At 47.4% G+C, this 19419-nt stretch overlaps 1 protein-coding gene across 4 annotated transcripts in view; it reads left to right on the forward strand.

The window, feature by feature from the left end:
• TPMT (thiopurine S-methyltransferase) overlaps positions 1 to 17843 on the forward strand; it is a 1030391-nt gene extending 1012548 nt beyond the window's left edge. For all 4 annotated transcript variants that reach the window (XM_069613591.1, XM_069613590.1, XM_069613588.1 and 1 more), the window contains one exon: positions 17581 to 17843. In XM_069613591.1, the coding sequence (XP_069469692.1) occupies positions 17581 to 17705 (125 nt within the window). In that variant the 3' untranslated portion in view covers positions 17706 to 17843. The remainder of the gene's footprint in view (positions 1 to 17580) is intronic.
• Positions 17844 to 19419: the final 1576 nt, after the last annotated feature.

Genomic DNA, 19419 nt, shown 5'->3' on the forward strand with positions numbered 1-19419 from the left:
TATCCAAGTCCGCGTCTCTGCGGCATCAAACAACACGGCTGAACTCTGCAAGGAACTGGCCAACCCTGCTGCAGTCTCTACCTCTCCTGTCCCTTCCCAAGCCCTCTGCACGGCACTGGCTTCTCACTTCATCTCTAAGACTCAGGACATGCTGTCCTCACTCTCCTCCTCTCCCCTCCCTCCCTCTACTTCCTGCTCTTCCTCATGCCCTTCTGCAGCCACCTCTCCTCCCTCCTTCTCTGCCTTCCTCCTGTTCTCCACAGACAAGGTTTCTAGATGAGTCCGATCTTTGAAAGTCTCGTCAAAACAGGTTCACCCCTGTTCCTCCAAAACCATCAAGGACCACATTGACTCCCTGGCTCCAGCCCTGGCCGACTTCTGCAACCACTCCTTCGCCACTGGAGTCTTCCCATCCCCCTGAAGCACTCCCTTGTGCACCCTCTTCTTAAGAAACCCTCGGCCGACCGCTCCTACCCAGCTAACTATCACCCAGTCTCCATCACTCCCTTCCTGGGGAAACTCCTGGAAAAGCTGGCCATTTCCCAGCTTAATCTCCACTCTGAATCTGTTGGTTGTCTTCATGACCATCAGTCTGGCTTCAGAGCTGCCAGAAGCACGGAAACTGCTCTCCTGAACATCTGTGAAAACCTGCTCTCCAACCTCGATTCTAACACCCACCGGTGTCCTCATCTTGCTTGATCTCTCTTCTGCCTTTGACACGGTCAACCATGCCACCCTGCTCAAATGTCTCGGTGATAACCTGGGCATCAATGGTCAGGCACTGGCGTGGCTTACTTCTTTCCTCTCTGACCGACCCTCCCAGGTCCAACTTGGGTCCTTCCTCTCCGCTATCTTTTTCTCTACATGTGGTGTCCCCCAGGAGTCTAACCTCTCTCCCTGGCTGTTCAACCAATACCTGGCACTTCTTGCCCACCGCATTATTGCCCTCTGCCCCAACTTTCAGTGTTATGCGGATGACACTCAGCTCATTTTCAGGCTACCTTCGGCCACCTCTTCTCCGTCTCTCATCACTGACTGTTTGCTATCCAGGAGTGGTGTGCTGCCAATGACCGCTGCCATAATGCCAGTAAGACTGAGATTCTTCTCATCGGAACCCACACCCCCTCCTTTCCTGTCAACCTCTGGCCGGCCTCTCTTGGCCCTCTTCCTGCTCCCACATGCGAGGCTAAAAACCTCGGGATCATCTTCCACTCCACGCTCTCCTTCTCTCCTCACATCTCTGACATCTCTAAGAAGTCACACTACCAGCTGCACCTCCTAAGAGGTATTCTTCCTTTCCTCTCCTTCCCCCAGAAGCTCACTGTCTCCAGAGCTCTGGTTCTCTCTAGGCTGGAATATTACAACAACCTCTTTCTAAATCTGCCTGCCTCTACTCTCCGCCCTTTGCAATGTATCCAGTACAGGACTGCAAGACTTGTCCTTGGCCTCAAGCCCAGGGATCGTACCTCTCCAGGACTGAAATCTCTGCACTGGCTCCCAGTGGCTGCGAGGATTAAGTTCAAAACCCTCTGCATTGTCCATAAGGCCTTCTGGGGCCTGTGGCCTCAATACCTTCAACTCTCTCTTCCTAAATATCTTTCTTCTCAAGCTCTTCTCTCATCCGCCTCCAACTCCCTCAGGGTCAGTCGCTTCTCCAAACAACGAGTTGGTGGTAGATCTTTCTTCGGCTGGTGCCTCCCTCTGGAACAGCCTCCCTGCCTCCCTGAAACTTGAAGAGAACCATCTCCAGTTCCGGAAGCACCTCAAAACCCTTCTCTTTGCTTCTGCCTTTTCACTTCCTCTCCGCTACTGACCACCTGGCACCGGTTACCTGGTCCCCCTCAGATCTCGGGCTCAGGTCACCCTGACCCCGCCCCTCCCCCTGCCAGTCTTACACACCTGCACCGCCTGCCTGGCAACCCCCGCTCTTGAGGACTGTTTCTGTATCCCAACAGTCCCACTACCAGCACTTGACACCTGATTTCTGCACTTACCTTTGCACTTGCCACTTGCTGGCCGTTACTTTACTTATTGTTATTATTCTATTCCCATGTACTGCACTCTCCCTTCCCCCATCCCATGGACTTGCGCGATCTGAATGACACTTGGCCTAGTAGGATCGTTGTCTGTCCTCCCTTTGTTCCCCCTTCCTTGCCTCGCCTCGCCGGGCCTTGAAACCCTTGTGTATAGGCGGGTTACAAATGCCATATCATATTACATCATGACTACTGCCCTGGAAGACTACAGTGATGAATAGTGGTTTCTAAACTCCTACACAGCCTCACACTACTACTGGAACAGCAGTGATCTCAATCATAAAGGTGAGACAGGCACAACATAAATGATATAATTCCTTTGCCTCTTAAGTTAGCATGAGCAGAGGGCAGTCTGTAGTCTTTGGTGGGTGAGAGTCAGCACGGAAGCACCCAGAACAACAATTGCACGGTAAGTACCTAAATACAGGTAATGACCAATCACGGTTTTATAAAAGTAAGACTTTAAACTAAAAGGACAGACAAATTATTGCAAACGCTAACAGCCCGCCACTTTGAGATACTCTTTGTGAGAAACGGGCACTGTGGAAATTGAAGAACAAGGGTCAGCAGGTAAAACAGTCTGGTAGAAAAATCAAGCAAGTTCAAGAATTTTTTTTACGGCATAAAGCAGAGCCTTAATTGCCAAGGGTGCCCATAGAGCAAGGCCAGGAGGACAGAACTACTGGTATTTACCTTTTTTATTTCTTTCGGGGTCTTCACAGCATTGAGCCAGGTTTGTAGGTGCTTTCCGATGAGTCGAATTGGTAAGTTTGCTCAATAAAGCGGTGCAGCGTACGACTAGCAGCAATTCCTCTTGCCTCAAACAAACTTGGGAAAGACGGGCAATGTCAAGTCGATGTAGAGTGAAGGCTTTATGGGATCTTGAAGCACAGAAAGCACAGATTCGGCTTCAGTGGTGAGCTGGCTTGACTGGATCCAACAAAGAGGTGTGGTTGGACAAGCGGCAATGTCTCTTGATTCGAAGAAACTTGGAACAGATGGTGATGTTCAGGATGGCCGAGCTTGAAGTTCAAAAAGTATCAAAGGCAGGAGACCACCAGGGGGCGCGGATGAAGATGGCCGCGTGAGTCGAGAGCTTCGTGTATGGCCAAATAAGCAGTCCTACAGAGGCCCCGGCGAGCGTTGGGGAACCACAGAGGAGGTGCCTGTAGACCAGGGGAGTGCATTGCAGGTACCGCTGGCCACGAGCCTGCGAACAAAGCGCAGAAAACCCACTGAGGGACGGGCCGTGTCCCGGGGCGCAGCGGTGAGGGAGACGCAGGCACAGACCTGCCCCCCAACAAGGGGAGACACAGACCAGGGGCCAGCAAGTATAAGGAGAGGGTGATTTGCGCCCGAAGGAAGATGCGCCTCCCCTTCCCTTACCGACAATACCAGACTGTAAAAGCAGGCAAAGAGCATCAGCACCATTGTTACACAGTTTTTCAAAATAAAACGAGGGAAGAGCTGACTGGGGACGGTACACTTTCTTCTCATCCATCCATCCCCCCACTCGACCTACACTTGGATCGACCTCCTGTTGATCCTGAGGGAACAGGTAGCAGACCTCACTGCCCCTAAGGTGAAGAATGTTACGTGGTCCGACCACAAGATGGTCATGGCCTCCTGGAAGTTCAACGCCAAGAGAAGGGTCACTCCAGGTTGTCTTTGCAACGACACCCTGCTTAGGAACCCGATTTTTAGAGAATTTATGGAAAAAGAGATCCGCACATTTTTTGTGACCAATGACACAAGGGACGTACACCCCAACCTGGTGTAGGAAGCCGCCAAGGCCACAATGAGTGGGCTGTTGATAATGGAAGGGGCAAGGAAAAACCGGGAAAGGGGACTCGTTGAGAGTAACCTGCGGGATGAGATTCAGGGGCTCAGCTAAGTGGGGGGACGGAAGACAGATCCGCCCTACTACACGAGATCAGAGATAGAGGCTGACCCTACATACCACACTAATAGGAGAAGTAATCAAGAAAATGAGGTACCCGAAGCAACAATATTATGAAAAGGGAGACCAGGTGGGAATGCTGCTTGCTTACAGGGTCCTGGGGAATAGAGGAGACAGACGGACAGGTGGTGAAGATTAGTGACAGGAAGGGGAAATTGGCGGGCCCATAGGAAGGGATACCCAGATGTTTTGCAGAGTACTATTACGCTCACCTGGCTCCCACAGGGGCATCGATCTAAACTGGACAGCTGCGGTCTCCACCAATGTGACACGTAGTGCCGAGATGACGGACTGGCCCACCTAGCTTCGTTTGCTTGGCCCGTAGGAATATTCTTCTGCAAATGGAGAAAGGAAATTAAGCACCCGTGGAGTTGAGCGTTATCCCCCCCCCACTCCCGCTGTTCTCCCCACTGATCACCTTTGATGTCCCCTCTTATAGTCTCACCTGGTGGTTTGGAAAGATGAGCTCTCCATCCTGCATTGAGCGCAGGGGCGCGTAGATAACCAGTTGCTTCACTGGCTCGAAGGAATTGGTGAGTTCCAGAACAATATTGACTCTGAGATTCCCGGCAAGACGCCGTAAGTATGTAGTTCGTAAGAGTTCAAATGTCTGACTTTCACTCTTGTCAGATTCCTTGCAGGTTGCAGCTTGACCCTAGCGAAGAGTTCATCGTGGCAACCGGTAATATTCAGGTAAGGATTTGTATTATCCAACACAGTTCGATAAACATAATGTCAATATGTAACATGTTGCTTTCTCCCTTATTCAGGCGCTGAGAGAAAGTATGATGTCTCGGGGAATAATGCCTCCAGCGGTAAAATCAGTTAAGTCTATTGTGGTGAGGAGGTTTCCCCTTGTTTCACCTTGTTGTCCTTTTGTTTCTCCTTAGGGGCCAGGGTTCGGCGAGGATGCAGTGGAAGCTGCGCCGACCCGTGAAGAGGAATAGTACCCCCGGTGGTAAAATCAGGTAAGTCTATGAGGGGGTAACTAATATTGTTTTACAAAGGTAGCGAGCGCCCCTCTCTCGCAAGAACAGACATGATAACCTGTTCAGTGGTTATTTACCACTTGAGAGTTCACAGCCACTGCTTTTACTCACTGTGCCTTTCACAGATGGGAAATATCCATTTGCATATCAGTCTTTGTCCTGCCCAGGGGCAGTCCAGCACCGAAATACAATGGCAATTTCAATCTGAACGAGAGTACCACCAGCAACCCCATACACGTGTTTCACCCTTGTTGGGGATCATCAGTGAGGTGAAGCTGATGCCTCTCTAAGCACAGTGAGAGGGAGACCACGTCTGGTTGCCCCCAGGAGACCTAGGGTTACCAATCCCAGGTTCCTTAAAAAATAGTTTTACAAAGGTAGCGGGCGCCCCTCTCTCGCAAGAACAGACATGATAACCTGTTCAGTGGTTATTAACCACTCGAGAGTTCACAGCCACTGCTTTTACTCACTGTGCCTTTCACAGATGAGAAATATCCATTTGCATATCAGTCTTTGTCCTGCCCAGGGGCAGTCCAGCACCGAAATACAATGGCAATTTCAATCTGAACGAGAGTACCGCCAGCAACCCCATACACGTGTTTCACCCTTGTTGGGGATCATCAGTGAGGTGAAGCTGATGCCTCTCTAAGCACAGTGAGAGGGAGACCACGTCTGGTTGCCCCCAGGAGACCTAGGGTTACCAATCCCAGGTTCCTTAAAAAATAGTTTTACAAAGGTAGCGGGCGCCCCTCTCTCGCAAGAACAGACATGATAACCTGTTCAGTGGTTATTAACCACTTGAGAGTTCACAGCCACTGCTTTTACTCACTGTGCCTTTCACAGATGGGAAATATCCATTTGCATATCAGTCTTTGTCCTGCCCAGGGGCAGTCCAGCACCGAAATACAATGGCAATTTCAATCTGAACGAGAGTACCACCAGCAACCCCATACACGTGTTTCACCCTTGTTGGGGATCATCAGTGAGGTGAAGCTGATGCCTCTCTAAGCACAGTGAGAGGGAGACCACGTCTGGTTGCCCCCAGGAGACCTAGGGTTACCAATCCCAGGTTCCTTAAAAAATAGTTTTACAAAGGTAGCGGGCGCCCCTCTCTCGCAAGAACAGACATGATAACCTGTTCAGTGGTTATTAACCACTTGAGAGTTCACAGCCACTGCTTTTACTCACTGTGCCTTTCACAGATGGGAAATATCCATTTGCATATCAGTCTTTGTCCTGCCCAGGGGCAGTCCAGCACCGAAATACAATGGCAATTTCAATCTGAACGAGAGTACCACCAGCAACCCCATACACGTGTTTCACCCTTGTTGGGGATCATCAGTGAGGTGAAGCTGATGCCTCTCTAAGCACAGTGAGAGGGAGACCACGTCTGGTTGCCCCCAGGAGACCTAGGGTTACCAATCCCAGGTTCCTTAAAAAATAGTTTTACAAAGGTAGCGGGCGCCCCTCTCTCGCAAGAACAGACATGATAACCTGTTCAGTGGTTATTAACCACTTGAGAGTTCACAGCCACTGCTTTTACTCACTGTGCCTTTCACAGATGGGAAATATCCATTTGCATATCAGTCTTTGTCCTGCCCAGGGGCAGTCCAGCACCAAAATACAATGGCAATTTCAATCTGAACGAGAGTACCACCAGCAACCCCATACACTTGTTTCACCCTTGTAAATTTCAAGGAACCTGGGATTGGTAAACCTAGGTCTCCTGGGGGCTACCAGATGTGGTCTCCCTCTCACTGTGCTTAGAGAGGCATCAGCTTCACCTCACTGATGATCCCCAACAAGGGTGAAATACGTGTATGGGGTTGCTGGTGGTACTCTCGTTCAGGTTGGAATTGCCATTGCATTTCGGTGCTGGACTGCCCCTGGGCAGGACAAAGACTGATATGCAAATGGATATTTCCCATCTGTGAAAGGCACAGTGAGTAAAAGCAGTGGCTGCAAACTCTCAAATGGTTAATAACCACTGAACAGGTTATCAGGCCTTGTTCTGTCGAGAGAGGGGCGCCCGCTACCTTTGCAAACTAAATTTCAAGGAACCTGGGATTGGTAAACCTAGGTCTCCTGGGGGCAACCAGACGTGGTCTCCCTCTCACTGTGCTTAGAGAGGCATCAGCTTCACCTCACTGATGATCCCCAACAAGGGTGAAACACGTGTATGGGGTTGCTGGTGGTACTCTCGTTCAGGTTGGAATTGCCATTGCATTTCGGTGCTGGACTGCCCCTGGGCAGGACAAAGACTGATATGCAAATGGATATTTCCCATCTGTGAAAGGCACAGTGAGTAAAAGCAGTGGCTGCGAACTCTCAAGTGGTTAATAACCACTGAACAGGTTATCAGGCCTTGTTCTGTCGAGAGAGGGGCGCCCGCTACCTTTGCAAACTAAATTTCAAGGAACCTGGGATTGGTAACCCTAGGTCTCCTGGGGTCAACCAGACGTGGTCTCCCTCTCACTGTGCTTAGAGAGGCATCAGCTTCACCTCACCGATGATCCCCAACAAGGGTGAAACACGTGTATGGGGTTGCTGGTGGTACTCTCGTTCAGGTTGGAATTGCCATTGCATTTCGGTGCTGGACTGCCCCTGGGCAGGACAAAGACTGATATGCAAATGGATATTTCCCATCTGTGAAAGGCACAGTGAGTAAAAGCAGTGGCTGCGAACTCTCAAGTGGTTAATAACCACTGAACAGGTTATCAGGCCTTGTTCTGTCGAGAGAGGGGCGCCCGCTACCTTTGCAAACTAAATTTCAAGGAACCTGGGATTGGTAAACCTAGGTCTCCTGGGGGCAACCAGACGTGGTCTCCCTCTCACTGTGCTTAGAGAGGCATCAGCTTCACCTCACTGATGATCCCCAACAAGGGTGAAACACGTTTATGGGGTTGCTGGTGGTACTCTCGTTCAGGTTGGAATTGCCATTGCATTTCGGTGCTGGACTGCCCCTGGGCAGGACAAAGACTGATATGCAAATGGATATTTCCCATCTGTGAAAGGCACAGTGAGTAAAAGCAGTGGCTGCAAACTCTCAAGTGGTTAATAACCACTGAACAGGTTATCAGGCCTTGTTCTGTCGAGAGAGGGGCGCCCGCTACCTTTGCAAACTAAATTTCAAGGAACCTGGGATTGGTAAACCTAGGTCTCCTGGGGGCAACCAGACGTGGTCTCCCTCTCACTGTGCTTAGAGAGGCATCAGCTTCACCTCACTGATGATCCCCAACAAGGGTGAAACACGTGTATGGGGTTGCTGGTGGTACTCTCGTTCAGGTTGGAATTGCCATTGCATTTCGGTGCTGGACTGCCCCTGGGCAGGACAAAGACTGATATGCAAATGGATATTTCCCATCTGTGAAAGGCACAGTGAGTAAAAGCAGTGGCTGCGAACTCTCAAGTGGTTAATAACCACTGAACAGGTTATCAGGCCTTGTTCTGTCGAGAGAGGGGCGCCCGCTACCTTTGCAAACTAAATTTCAAGGAACCTGGGATTGGTAACCCTAGGTCTCCTGGGGTTCAACCAGACGTGGTCTCCCTCTCACTGTGCTTAGAGAGGCATCAGCTTCACCTCACCGATGATCCCCAACAAGGGTGAAACACGTGTATGGGGTTGCTGGTGGTACTCTCGTTCAGGTTGGAATTGCCATTGCATTTCGGTGCTGGACTGCCCCTGGGCAGGACAAAGACTGATATGCAAATGGATATTTCCCATCTGTGAAAGGCACAGTGAGTAAAAGCAGTGGCTGCGAACTCTCAAGTGGTTAATAACCACTGAACAGGTTATCAGGCCTTGTTCTGTCGAGAGAGGGGCGCCCGCTACCTTTGCAAACTAAATTTCAAGGAACCTGGGATTGGTAAACCTAGGTCTCCTGGGGGCAACCAGACGTGGTCTCCCTCTCACTGTGCTTAGAGAGGCATCAGCTTCACCTCACTGATGATCCCCAACAAGGGTGAAACACGTGTATGGGGTTGCTGGTGGTACTCTCGTTCAGGTTGGAATTGCCATTGCATTTCGGTGCTGGACTGCCCCTGGGCAGGACAAAGACTGATATGCAAATGGATATTTCCCATCTGTGAAAGGCACAGTGAGTAAAAGCAGTGGCTGCAAACTCTCAAGTGGTTAATAACCACTGAACAGGTTATCAGGCCTTGTTCTGTCGAGAGAGGGGCGCCCGCTACCTTTGCAAACTAAATTTCAAGGAACCTGGGATTGGTAAACCTAGGTCTCCTGGGGGCAACCAGACGTGGTCTCCCTCTCACTGTGCTTAGAGAGGCATCAGCTTCACCTCACTGATGATCCCCAACAAGGGTGAAACACGTGTATGGGGTTGCTGGTGGTACTCTCATTCAGGTTGGAATTGCCATTGCATTTCGGTGCTGGACTGCCCCTGGGCAGGACAAAGACTGATATGCAAATGGATATTTCCCATCTGTGAAAGGCACAGTGAGTAATAGCAGTGGCTGCGAACTCTCAAGTGGTTAATAACCACTGAACAGGTTATCAGGCCTTGTTCTGTCGAGAGAGGGGCGCCCGCTACCTTTGCAAACTAAATTTCAAGGAACCTGGGATTGGTAACCCTAGGTCTCCTGGGGTTCAACCAGACGTGGTCTCCCTCTCACTGTGCTTAGAGAGGCATCAGCTTCACCTCACCGATGATCCCCAACAAGGGTGAAACACGTGTATGGGGTTGCTGGTGGTACTCTCGTTCAGGTTGGAATTGCCATTGCATTTCGGTGCTGGACTGCCCCTGGGCAGGACAAAGACTGATATGCAAATGGATATTTCCCATCTGTGAAAGGCACAGTGAGTAAAAGCAGTGGCTGCGAACTCTCAAGTGGTTAATAACCACTGAACAGGTTATCAGGCCTTGTTCTGTCGAGAGAGGGGCGCCCGCTACCTTTGCAAACTAAATTTCAAGGAACCTGGGATTGGTAAACCTAGGTCTCCTGGGGGCAACCAGACGTGGTCTCCCTCTCACTGTGCTTAGAGAGGCATCAGCTTCACCTCACTGATGATCCCCAACAAGGGTGAAACACGTGTATGGGGTTGCTGGTGGTACTCTCGTTCAGGTTGGAATTGCCATTGCATTTCGGTGCTGGACTGCCCCTGGGCAGGACAAAGACTGATATGCAAATGGATATTTCCCATCTGTGAAAGGCACAGTGAGTAAAAGCAGTGGCTGCAAACTCTCAAGTGGTTAATAACCACTGAACAGGTTATCAGGCCTTGTTCTGTCGAGAGAGGGGCGCCCGCTACCTTTGCAAACTAAATTTCAAGGAACCTGGGATTGGTAAACCTAGGTCTCCTGGGGGCAACCAGACGTGGTCTCCCTCTCACTGTGCTTAGAGAGGCATCAGCTTCACCTCACTGATGATCCCCAACAAGGGTGAAACACGTGTATGGGGTTGCTGGTGGTACTCTCGTTCAGGTTGGAATTGCCATTGCATTTCGGTGCTGGACTGCCCCTGGGCAGGACAAAGACTGATATGCAAATAGTTATTTCCCATCTGTGAAAGGCACAGTGAGTAAAAGCAGTGGCTGCAAACTCTCAAGTGGTTAATAACCACTGAACAGGTTATCAGGCCTTGTTCTGTCGAGAGAGGGGCGCCCGCTACCTTTGCAAACTAAATTTCAAGGAACCTGGGATTGGTAAACCTAGGTCTCCTGGGGGCAACCAGACGTGGTCTCCCTCTCACTGTGCTTAGAGAGGCATCAGCTTCACCTCACTGATGATCCCCAACAAGGGTGAAACACGTGTATGGGGTTGCTGGTGGTACTCTCGTTCAGGTTGGAATTGCCATTGCATTTCGGTGCTGGACTGCCCCTGGGCAGGACAAAGACTGATATGCAAATGGATATTTCCCATCTGTGAAAGGCACAGTGAGTAAAAGCAGTGGCTGCAAACTCTCAAGTGGTTAATAACCACTGAACAGGTTATCAGGCCTTGTTCTGTCGAGAGAGGGGCGCCCGCTACCTTTGCAAACTAAATTTCAAGGAACCTGGGATTGGTAAACCTAGGTCTCCTGGGGGCAACCAGACGTGGTCTCCCTCTCACTGTGCTTAGAGAGGCATCAGCTTCACCTCACTGATGATCCCCAACAAGGGTGAAACACGTGTATGGGGTTGCTGGTGGTACTCTCGTTCAGGTTGGAATTGCCATTGCATTTCGGTGCTGGACTGCCCCTGGGCAGGACAAAGACTGATATGCAAATGGATATTTCCCATCTGTGAAAGGCACAGTGAGTAAAAGCAGTGGCTGCGAACTCTCAAGTGGTTAATAACCACTGAACAGGTTATCAGGCCTTGTTCTGTCGAGAGAGGGGCGCCCGCTACCTTTGCAAACTAAATTTCAAGGAACCTGGGATTGGTAAACCTAGGTCTCCTGGGGGCAACCAGACGTGGTCTCCCTCTCACTGTGCTTAGAGAGGCATCAGCTTCACCTCACTGATGATCCCCAACAAGGGTGAAACACGTGTATGGGGTTGCTGGTGTACTCTCGTTCAGGTTGGAATTGCCATTGCATTTCGGTGCTGGACTGCCCCTGGGTAAGGATCAAAGATATTGCTCTTGTTCTAACCTTTTCTCCTTCTTTCTCCCTTTTTCTAGGATCTCCAGACTCGAGGCGGGCGTGGCAGAAGACTGGATGCAGAATAACGCGAAGCGTGTGCTGCTCTTCGGGCGTGGTTTAAATAGCCTCCAAAGTAGTCCCAGGTAAGTATTCCTCCCCAGCCCCACCCGAGTAAAAAAATAGTCCCTAGGTAAAGTAGTCCCTTCCAAGCCTCTTTTGGCTTGGAGCTCTTGCAGCATGGTCTGCATCAGGTGAGTTTGCAGCATGGTCTGCATCAGGTAAGTTTTAATCTATGAGCCTGGCGCCAGGACTGACTCTCCATATGAGCCTGGCGCCATAGGCGCCAGGACTGCACCCAAATAGCCCCTAGCAGGGGTTGTTGGGCTTGCTTAGAATAACTTGATGCCTGCTTCCGGGGTTGCTGGACTTGGTCTGGGTCCCCGGGGGTAGGCATCATGACAAGTACTATGAGACACTGTATAGGGAGGCACCAGATTCAGGGGTCAATGGGGTCAAGACATATCTGGAAGGTCTCCCCATCCCTGAACTCTCCACCGACTCAAGAGCGGTCCTGGAAGCCAAAGTTTTGGCAGAAGAAATAGTGACAGCCAAAGGGAACTTAAATAGCGGGAAGGCCCCAGGGGAAGACGGCTATACTGCTGACTTTTACAAACAATTTTAGGAACTCCTGGCCAGCCCTCTGGCGAAGGTGTTCAACGCCATCAGCGAAGGTGGAGAAGACCCCCCCCCTTTCTAGAAGCAAAGATTGTGGTGATACCAAAACCAGGGAGGGACCCCACATATTGTCAGGCATATAGACCCATATCGCTCCTTAACGTTGATGCTAAACTCTTCACACAGGTGCTGGCGGCAAGGTTGGAGAGGTATCTTCCAGGGCTGGTCCAGCCCGACCAGACAGCTTTGTTAGGAACATGCAGGGGGCCGACAACCTCCGTAACACCCTCCACGTACTGCACTCACTGGAGGCCAGAGAGAAAGGAGCACTGATGATGTCGCTCGATACCGAAAAGGTGTTTGACCGAATGAGCTGGTCGCTCTTGAGGGGGGTCTTGACAGCAGCCGGAACGGGAGAGAGATGGATGAGTTGGATAGCTGCCCTATACTCAAGGCCCTGGGCTAAAGTGGTGGTCAATGAGGAAGAGTCGCAGCCTTTCAAGCTAGGAAAAGGAACGCGGCAGGGGTATGCCGTCACCTCTCCTTTATGCACTGGTAATGGAACCATGGGAGATAGACGTTAGGATGCAGAGCCACATTGATGGTGTCAGGGTGGGGAGGTGGAATACAAACTCAGCCTCTTTGCAGTTGATGTTCTCCTATACATCACCCAGCCCCATGTCTCCCTTCCGACGCTGCTAGAAAGGTTGAAATTGTATGGACAACTATCGGGGTTTAAGGTGAATCGTAGCAAATCAGTGGCACACCCGATAGGGCCAGGGAGGGGACAAACTGGAGCCTACATGAGGAGGCTGGGTTTCAATGTAGGGGGAGACGGATTCCATTATCTAGGTGTGGAGCTCCCGAGGGACCATGGTAATCTATTCAGTAAAACCGACCCCACACTCCTGTGGGAGAAGATCAAGGCGGACCTAGATCGCTGGTCCAGGCTCAACTTGTCCTGGATGGCCAGACTTGATTGCTTAAAGAGGACAGTCCTCCCAAATTTTTTATTTTTGTTCCAGATGCTCCCGTAACAGTCCACATACACTTTTTAGAACTAGTCAAAAGAAGAGCCTTGAAGTTTCTGTGGGCCGGGAAGAGACCCAGAATAGCATTCAAAGTGCTCATGCTTCCCAAGGAGGAGGGGGGGGGGTCGGGTTCCCAGACAATGAGGCCTAATTAAAAGCGACCCAGTTATGTATACTTATAGATCATTTAGAGCCACAGTCTGAGAAGCAAGGGGTGGCAATGGAAAACTCGATCCTTAGTCCAGTCTCCCTGGGGGAATGGCGATAGGTACCCCAAAGAGAGATCCCACGTAGGATCCTGCAGCATCCTATTTTAGAGGTGTTATGGGCAGTCTAGAAGGAAGGGAACAGAATGAGGTGGATTACGACATGGCCCTCCCCGATGAGCTGCATCTGGGCTCCCCCATTAAGAAATCTTGTAGCGGAAGAGCCCCTACGGTTCCAAATGTGGTTTGAGGTGGGCCTCAGCAGAGCGGGACAGATGTGTGACAAGGGGGTCTTCATATCTATGGAAGTATTAGAAGGCCTGCTGCAGATCAGCCGACTCTCCCCATTCTGTTACTTGCAGTTGAAAGGGGTCCTTAACGACGCATGATCGGAAAACAATTTGCATAGAGATCTCACCCCCTTTGAATCGACACTTATACAGAGCAGAGACATATAGGGCTGTATAGCATCCCTATATAAAGCATTATTGAGGTCAGAACCCCTCAAGGCCTGGTGGCAAGGAAACGATGGGCCAGAGATTTGCAAAGGGAAGTAACTGAAGACCTAAGGCTCACGATGTGCAGAAGGGTTACACAATCCACGGTGTCCTCCCAATATAGGATGCAAGCAATTAAGATTATACACAGCTGACATCGGCCCTTTTGGCCAAGATGTACTCGATAGCTGACTCTCGGTGTTGGAGATGCCGACACTCAAATGCTGACTACTACCATATGTGGTGGGGGGATGTGCTCAAATACAGATCTATTGGGGGTGCTCTCGTGGATTAAGGGGGTCGACGGAATCTCACGAGAGCTGTCACCATGGGGCCTCCTCTTCAGGGTATGGGATACAAATGATGGGGAATATCTAGGGAATCGCATGACTCGCACCATGATGGTGCCAGCCAGATGCTGTGTGGCACCATTTTTTAAATGAAACAAAGTCCTCACTGAGAAAAAATGGCTTCGGAAAATCAAGGCAATATATGAAATGGAATATATGACGCATGTCCTGAAGGAATCCAGAGTAAAGATTGGGGACATGTGGTCGCCTTTTTTCAGTAAAGTATGGTAATCAAGCAAAGTGAAGGAAAGAGAAATTGGGTAAATAGTAATGTTTGATGGTCGCCTTCCATTGAACCGGCTTTGACTCTGGTAGAGAGCGATCGCCCATCAATATCTATTAGATGTAATAAAAACCTGTGCCTGCAATTTGTTTAATATGTTTCGCCTGAGGCACGCGCTCTTATTTACTCGAATACCATCAATTTGACATTAATCACTCAGTCCCTTATGGAACTGTTTAAGAAAGCCCTCACTCACTTTAGTAAAAAATATACTAAGGTAGAACATCTGCATCCGTTTGATGCTACATGCAAAATTCGAAAAAGGGAGAAAAATAAGGCTTTAAAACAACTCAAAATAACTTGGGAGCGCCACATTATCAAAAGAAGCGCCTCCAACTTTTGAAATCCTATAAGCAAGATCTTAGGCATGCTCGTATTCTAAATTACAATAGGGAAAACTGCAAACTCATAAAAGCATTGGCATCCCATGATACCAGAGAGATTTGGCGCGCACTTAGAAGTGGTGACAAGTCCTCGATATTGGTAACGCATAATTGCATATCCAATCAAGAATGGGAAGCTTATATTACAGCCAAATATCAGATGCCAGCCAACTTTGAAGCTGTACCAGATTTTGAGTTTTGCTATAGCAAGATTGCTCGCTTGGAATGGTCTTTGACAGACATTTGACAGACATTAAATGGGCTATTTCGAAACTTTCTTTTTCTAAATCTGCTGGCCCGGATGGCCTCCCCCCAAGTCTTTATAAAGCCGACACAGAATTTTGGGCTGAATTCTTGAAAATTAAATTTGAATCCATTATTAATACTGGAACTATTCCATCTTCATGGACCACTGCGAACATCGTACCTATATTTAAAAAGGGTAAACCTGCGCTTCCCCAGAATTACAGACCTATTTCATTGATTGACACTGACGCAAAGTTGTTCTCCATTCTTCTCCTACATGAATTAGAAAAATTCATAGCAGATAATGAATAACCTGTATTCAAGATTTCAAACAGGCATCAGGAGAGGAATGAGTTCTTCCTTGAATGCTGCTATTATGGCTCACATGATAGAGAGCACAAGAGGAAGGAATGCTCAATCTGTCCATGTAGCTATGATAGACATGACGACAGCGTTTGATAATGTTATCCGAAACTTTCTGTGGAACAAGATGCGAACTATGGGAATTCCATCTGTTTTACTCTTTTGGTTTATCAAAACTTCATACTAACACTTCATATAGGATTAAGATCTCTGTGGATGGACGAACTACCGATCCAATTAAAACCTTGATTGGGCTTAAGCAAGGTTGCAATCTTGCGGCCACATTCTTTAATCTTTACCTTGCAGATTTAGATAAAGAATGGGAATGTAACAATTTATTTGCAGTAAAGGTTGGCTCATTACGCCTTAAATGGATGGCATTTGCAGACGATATTGTTATTTTCGATCCTACACCTGCGGGACTGCAAAAGAAACTGTTTGTTTGAAAAATTTGCTGTGGCCCACAACTTGTCTACCAAACAAAACAGTGTTTCAATGGGAGATCATGAAAACTAAAATATTGTGTGTTATTAGCGGGATTTATTTAGGATATAATCTTCAAGCTCAGAACTTCAAAAAGGTGTGGTCGGAACTAATTAAAAACAAGATCCGCCCCCTAACATCTCAGCTAAAAATGATCTATCGAAAATTTTGTAAATTTTCACTTATGCCAATGTTGGACTTTCTGATTTTGAAAATAGAAAGTGTTATCCTTTACTGCCTTGACATCTGTCTTTGTGACATGAGTGATATACTAGATAGCATTCAGGGTTCGATGATCAAAAGTGCGATACAATTACCAATGTCAGTTCCTAATGCAATAATCAGACATGAGTTTGGACTTGTGGCACTATCCGGACGCTGGAAATGGCGCCAATTGTGTAGATATGAAAACATTCATTTCCCGCCAAAAAATTCTCTATACGTAGATCTTCATGAATCGATATCAATCCACCATGGAATACTTATTGAATTCATTGAGTATTTCCATTGAAGATGTCCATCAGCTTACGCCAAAAAATAACTCTTTGAATAAGATTGGCGATTGACAATAGAAAGGAAATCGTTTTACAAATTGCACAGAGAGAATGTTTCTCAAACCTTGCTTACCGAGTTTCGATCATGTTACCCTGTTTCCATGATATCATTCCAGGAAAGCCTATATATGGTTTAGAATGAATTTGTACCATACCAGAGAAAGAACTGTGCATTGGATAGTAATGGCGCTCCACGGACTAACTGTCGCTTTCCTGGATGTAATGAGCCCTTGGAAACTTTGAAACATCTAATTCTCGAATGTCCTCATTTTAAATCTATACGTTCTAATCGCTTGATGAAATTTGTTAACATCGACTTCGAGGATGCCTGCAATCTCTTTGGGCACGGATGATGCAGGGTGTGCACAAACCTCTTCTTTTTGAATTGGTCAGTCTGTGCAAGTCTATTGAAAAAGAACTTCTTAATCATGAGACATAGATGTCAAACATTTTAAGGATAGCAAAAATGTATTTTTATTGTAAAATGACAAATGTGAATAATTTTTTATTTTGTTTTTAGTATATTATTTTGTAAAGGTTCTACACTTGTAATTGAACCATAGACAAATAAAAATAAAATAAAAAATTAAAACATCAGTTTTTTTGAAATGATGCATAAACCCAGTGGGTAGTCAAATTACTCTGCACTAGAAGGAGAGTGAATGGTTGAAAAGTGTTCCGAAAACCCAACACTGTTTGTTCCCTGCATTTGTATTGCAGTTATGAGGTCTCAATGAGATTATGTAATGACCTGTGATGTGTGTTTGGGAGAGAGATCCGCTTGCTAGTCCTATCCAAGTAAATATTTGGTTATTGCCGTCTTACAAAGCAGTAGCGTGTTACATTATTTTTAAGTATTGTGTTATTGTTGTGATTGCTGTTCAGTGCTTAAGATTGTTTTAATTTCTTACCCAACTGTAACCCTACACTCCTTTGTTTTTAGGGGAGTCCTGCAATATCAAGTTGCTGGAGACGGTGGACTCACTCGATGAACGACACAGAGTGTGGGGCCTCGATTATTTTGATGAGACAATACATTTGCTCTCACTAAAGGCTAATACTCAATGAAAACGACAGAAAACCAATACTGGACTGCACAGCAATGCTATTGACTTTATTTTTGAGAAGCCAATGTTTTAAAATAATACAAAGTAAATGTACACTTTGTGTGCAATATAATTTTATAAACTCTTGTTTCTTTTAGTGTGTACGACTATATTGAATGCAGTGTATTTACCCTTTTTCTCTAGATGGCCTTTATGGTCTTGGTTGCCTGACTAAGCATTTTCAGGCAGTAAAATTGAGGGGGGGAGTGGGGGCAGATAGGTGATTGGATGCATCGAGTCGTAGAAGCATTGAAAGCTCATGAATCTAGCGTTGGCTAACTTACTTGTGGGGCCCAATTTGCACTACTGAGCACTGCAGGCTGAATGGTCTAGATTCTAACTTGATGATAACCATAATGAACATCTGGGTTAACTAGCCAAGAACTGGTAAGTATAAGAGCCTTGAATTAGCAGGGATACAAGTTTCGCTTACTTCTACAGTCTTGTGTGCAGCATGTGGAGTATAGCCTGACTACACATGCTTACCACAAGACTGAAGCAGTAATACTCTGACAGGCCACACAGTATATCCTGTGTGGATTTGGCCTTCACTCCAAAATTCATATAGAATGGGTTTAGAAAAGCACCTATATGGAATTTTCCACCCCCTTACTTTTGGTATTACCTCATTTACACAACTTCCAGCAGGTATTTCCTCCTACCTTGGGGTTCTAGCTTGGCCCACATATCCTCATCCTTTAGTTGTGGAGACCTCTCCTAAGCTACTTGGTGTTAGGTTAGACACTCTCCTACCAGGATGTATTTCCTCCCTGCTTGCTTAAGGTATTGCATGCAAAATAATTCTACCAACCAATATTTCTGCCCCCCTTTCTTAGGGTGTTTTGTCAGGTTGTAAAATTCTCAATCACAGGCTGCTCTCCTGGGCCAAAGTTTTAGCCCCTCATAGGACGTTGGTTGTGCTCCTTGGTCTTTGGCTCCTGCGATGTTCTTTGATATAGCCCACAATAGTAGTAGTAGTAGTAACAGTAGTAGTAATAGTAGTAGTAGTAGTAAACTTTATTTGTATTTCTCCATTTACAGAATAAGAAAATAAACAGTATACAGTAAATAACCAAACAACTACCACGCAATCTTAAAATCCATAACACGTTGGTTAAAATTCTACCAATCATACCAAAGTAAAGCATACAAAAAATGAAAAAACTAGAATTTCCTAATCCAACAAAGACCACTGTATAAAACATGAGTTATGCAATAAAACCAGGCTAAAACCCAGGTAAATGACCTACTGTGGTATCGGCAATGAGCTCGGAGTTTGTACTTTGGTAACATACTTGACGAGGTTACAAATAAATGTCAGATCATCGTAGTTTTTTTTTATAACATATTTTTATTAACTTTTCAACACACAATGCAAACCAAACTTGCAGTGCAAGAAAGAAAAAAATAATAAAATATACAGTGCTACATCCAGGTCCACCGCTTCTTCCGTTCCCACCCCAAGCCTACTCCCCTCCTTTCCCACTACTACATCCTGCATTAGGGATTCCTCGCCCTTGATACTCGTTGAATCCCGGCCGCTAGATTCTTCATACGTGGGCCCAAATAGTTCTGTTATCAATTGCCTCCAGCCTGCTAAAGTTCCCGCCTCTTCCTCCCCCCTGTTAGGGAGAATTCTCTGTTTAGGCTGAATTTCCTAACCTAGTGAGTCCCCC

The sequence above is a fragment of the Ambystoma mexicanum genome, chromosome 5p (assembly GCF_040938575.1).
Source record: "Ambystoma mexicanum isolate Mex_15411 chromosome 5p, UKY_AmexF1_1, whole genome shotgun sequence".
Lineage (NCBI taxonomy): Eukaryota > Metazoa > Chordata > Amphibia > Caudata > Ambystomatidae > Ambystoma > Ambystoma mexicanum.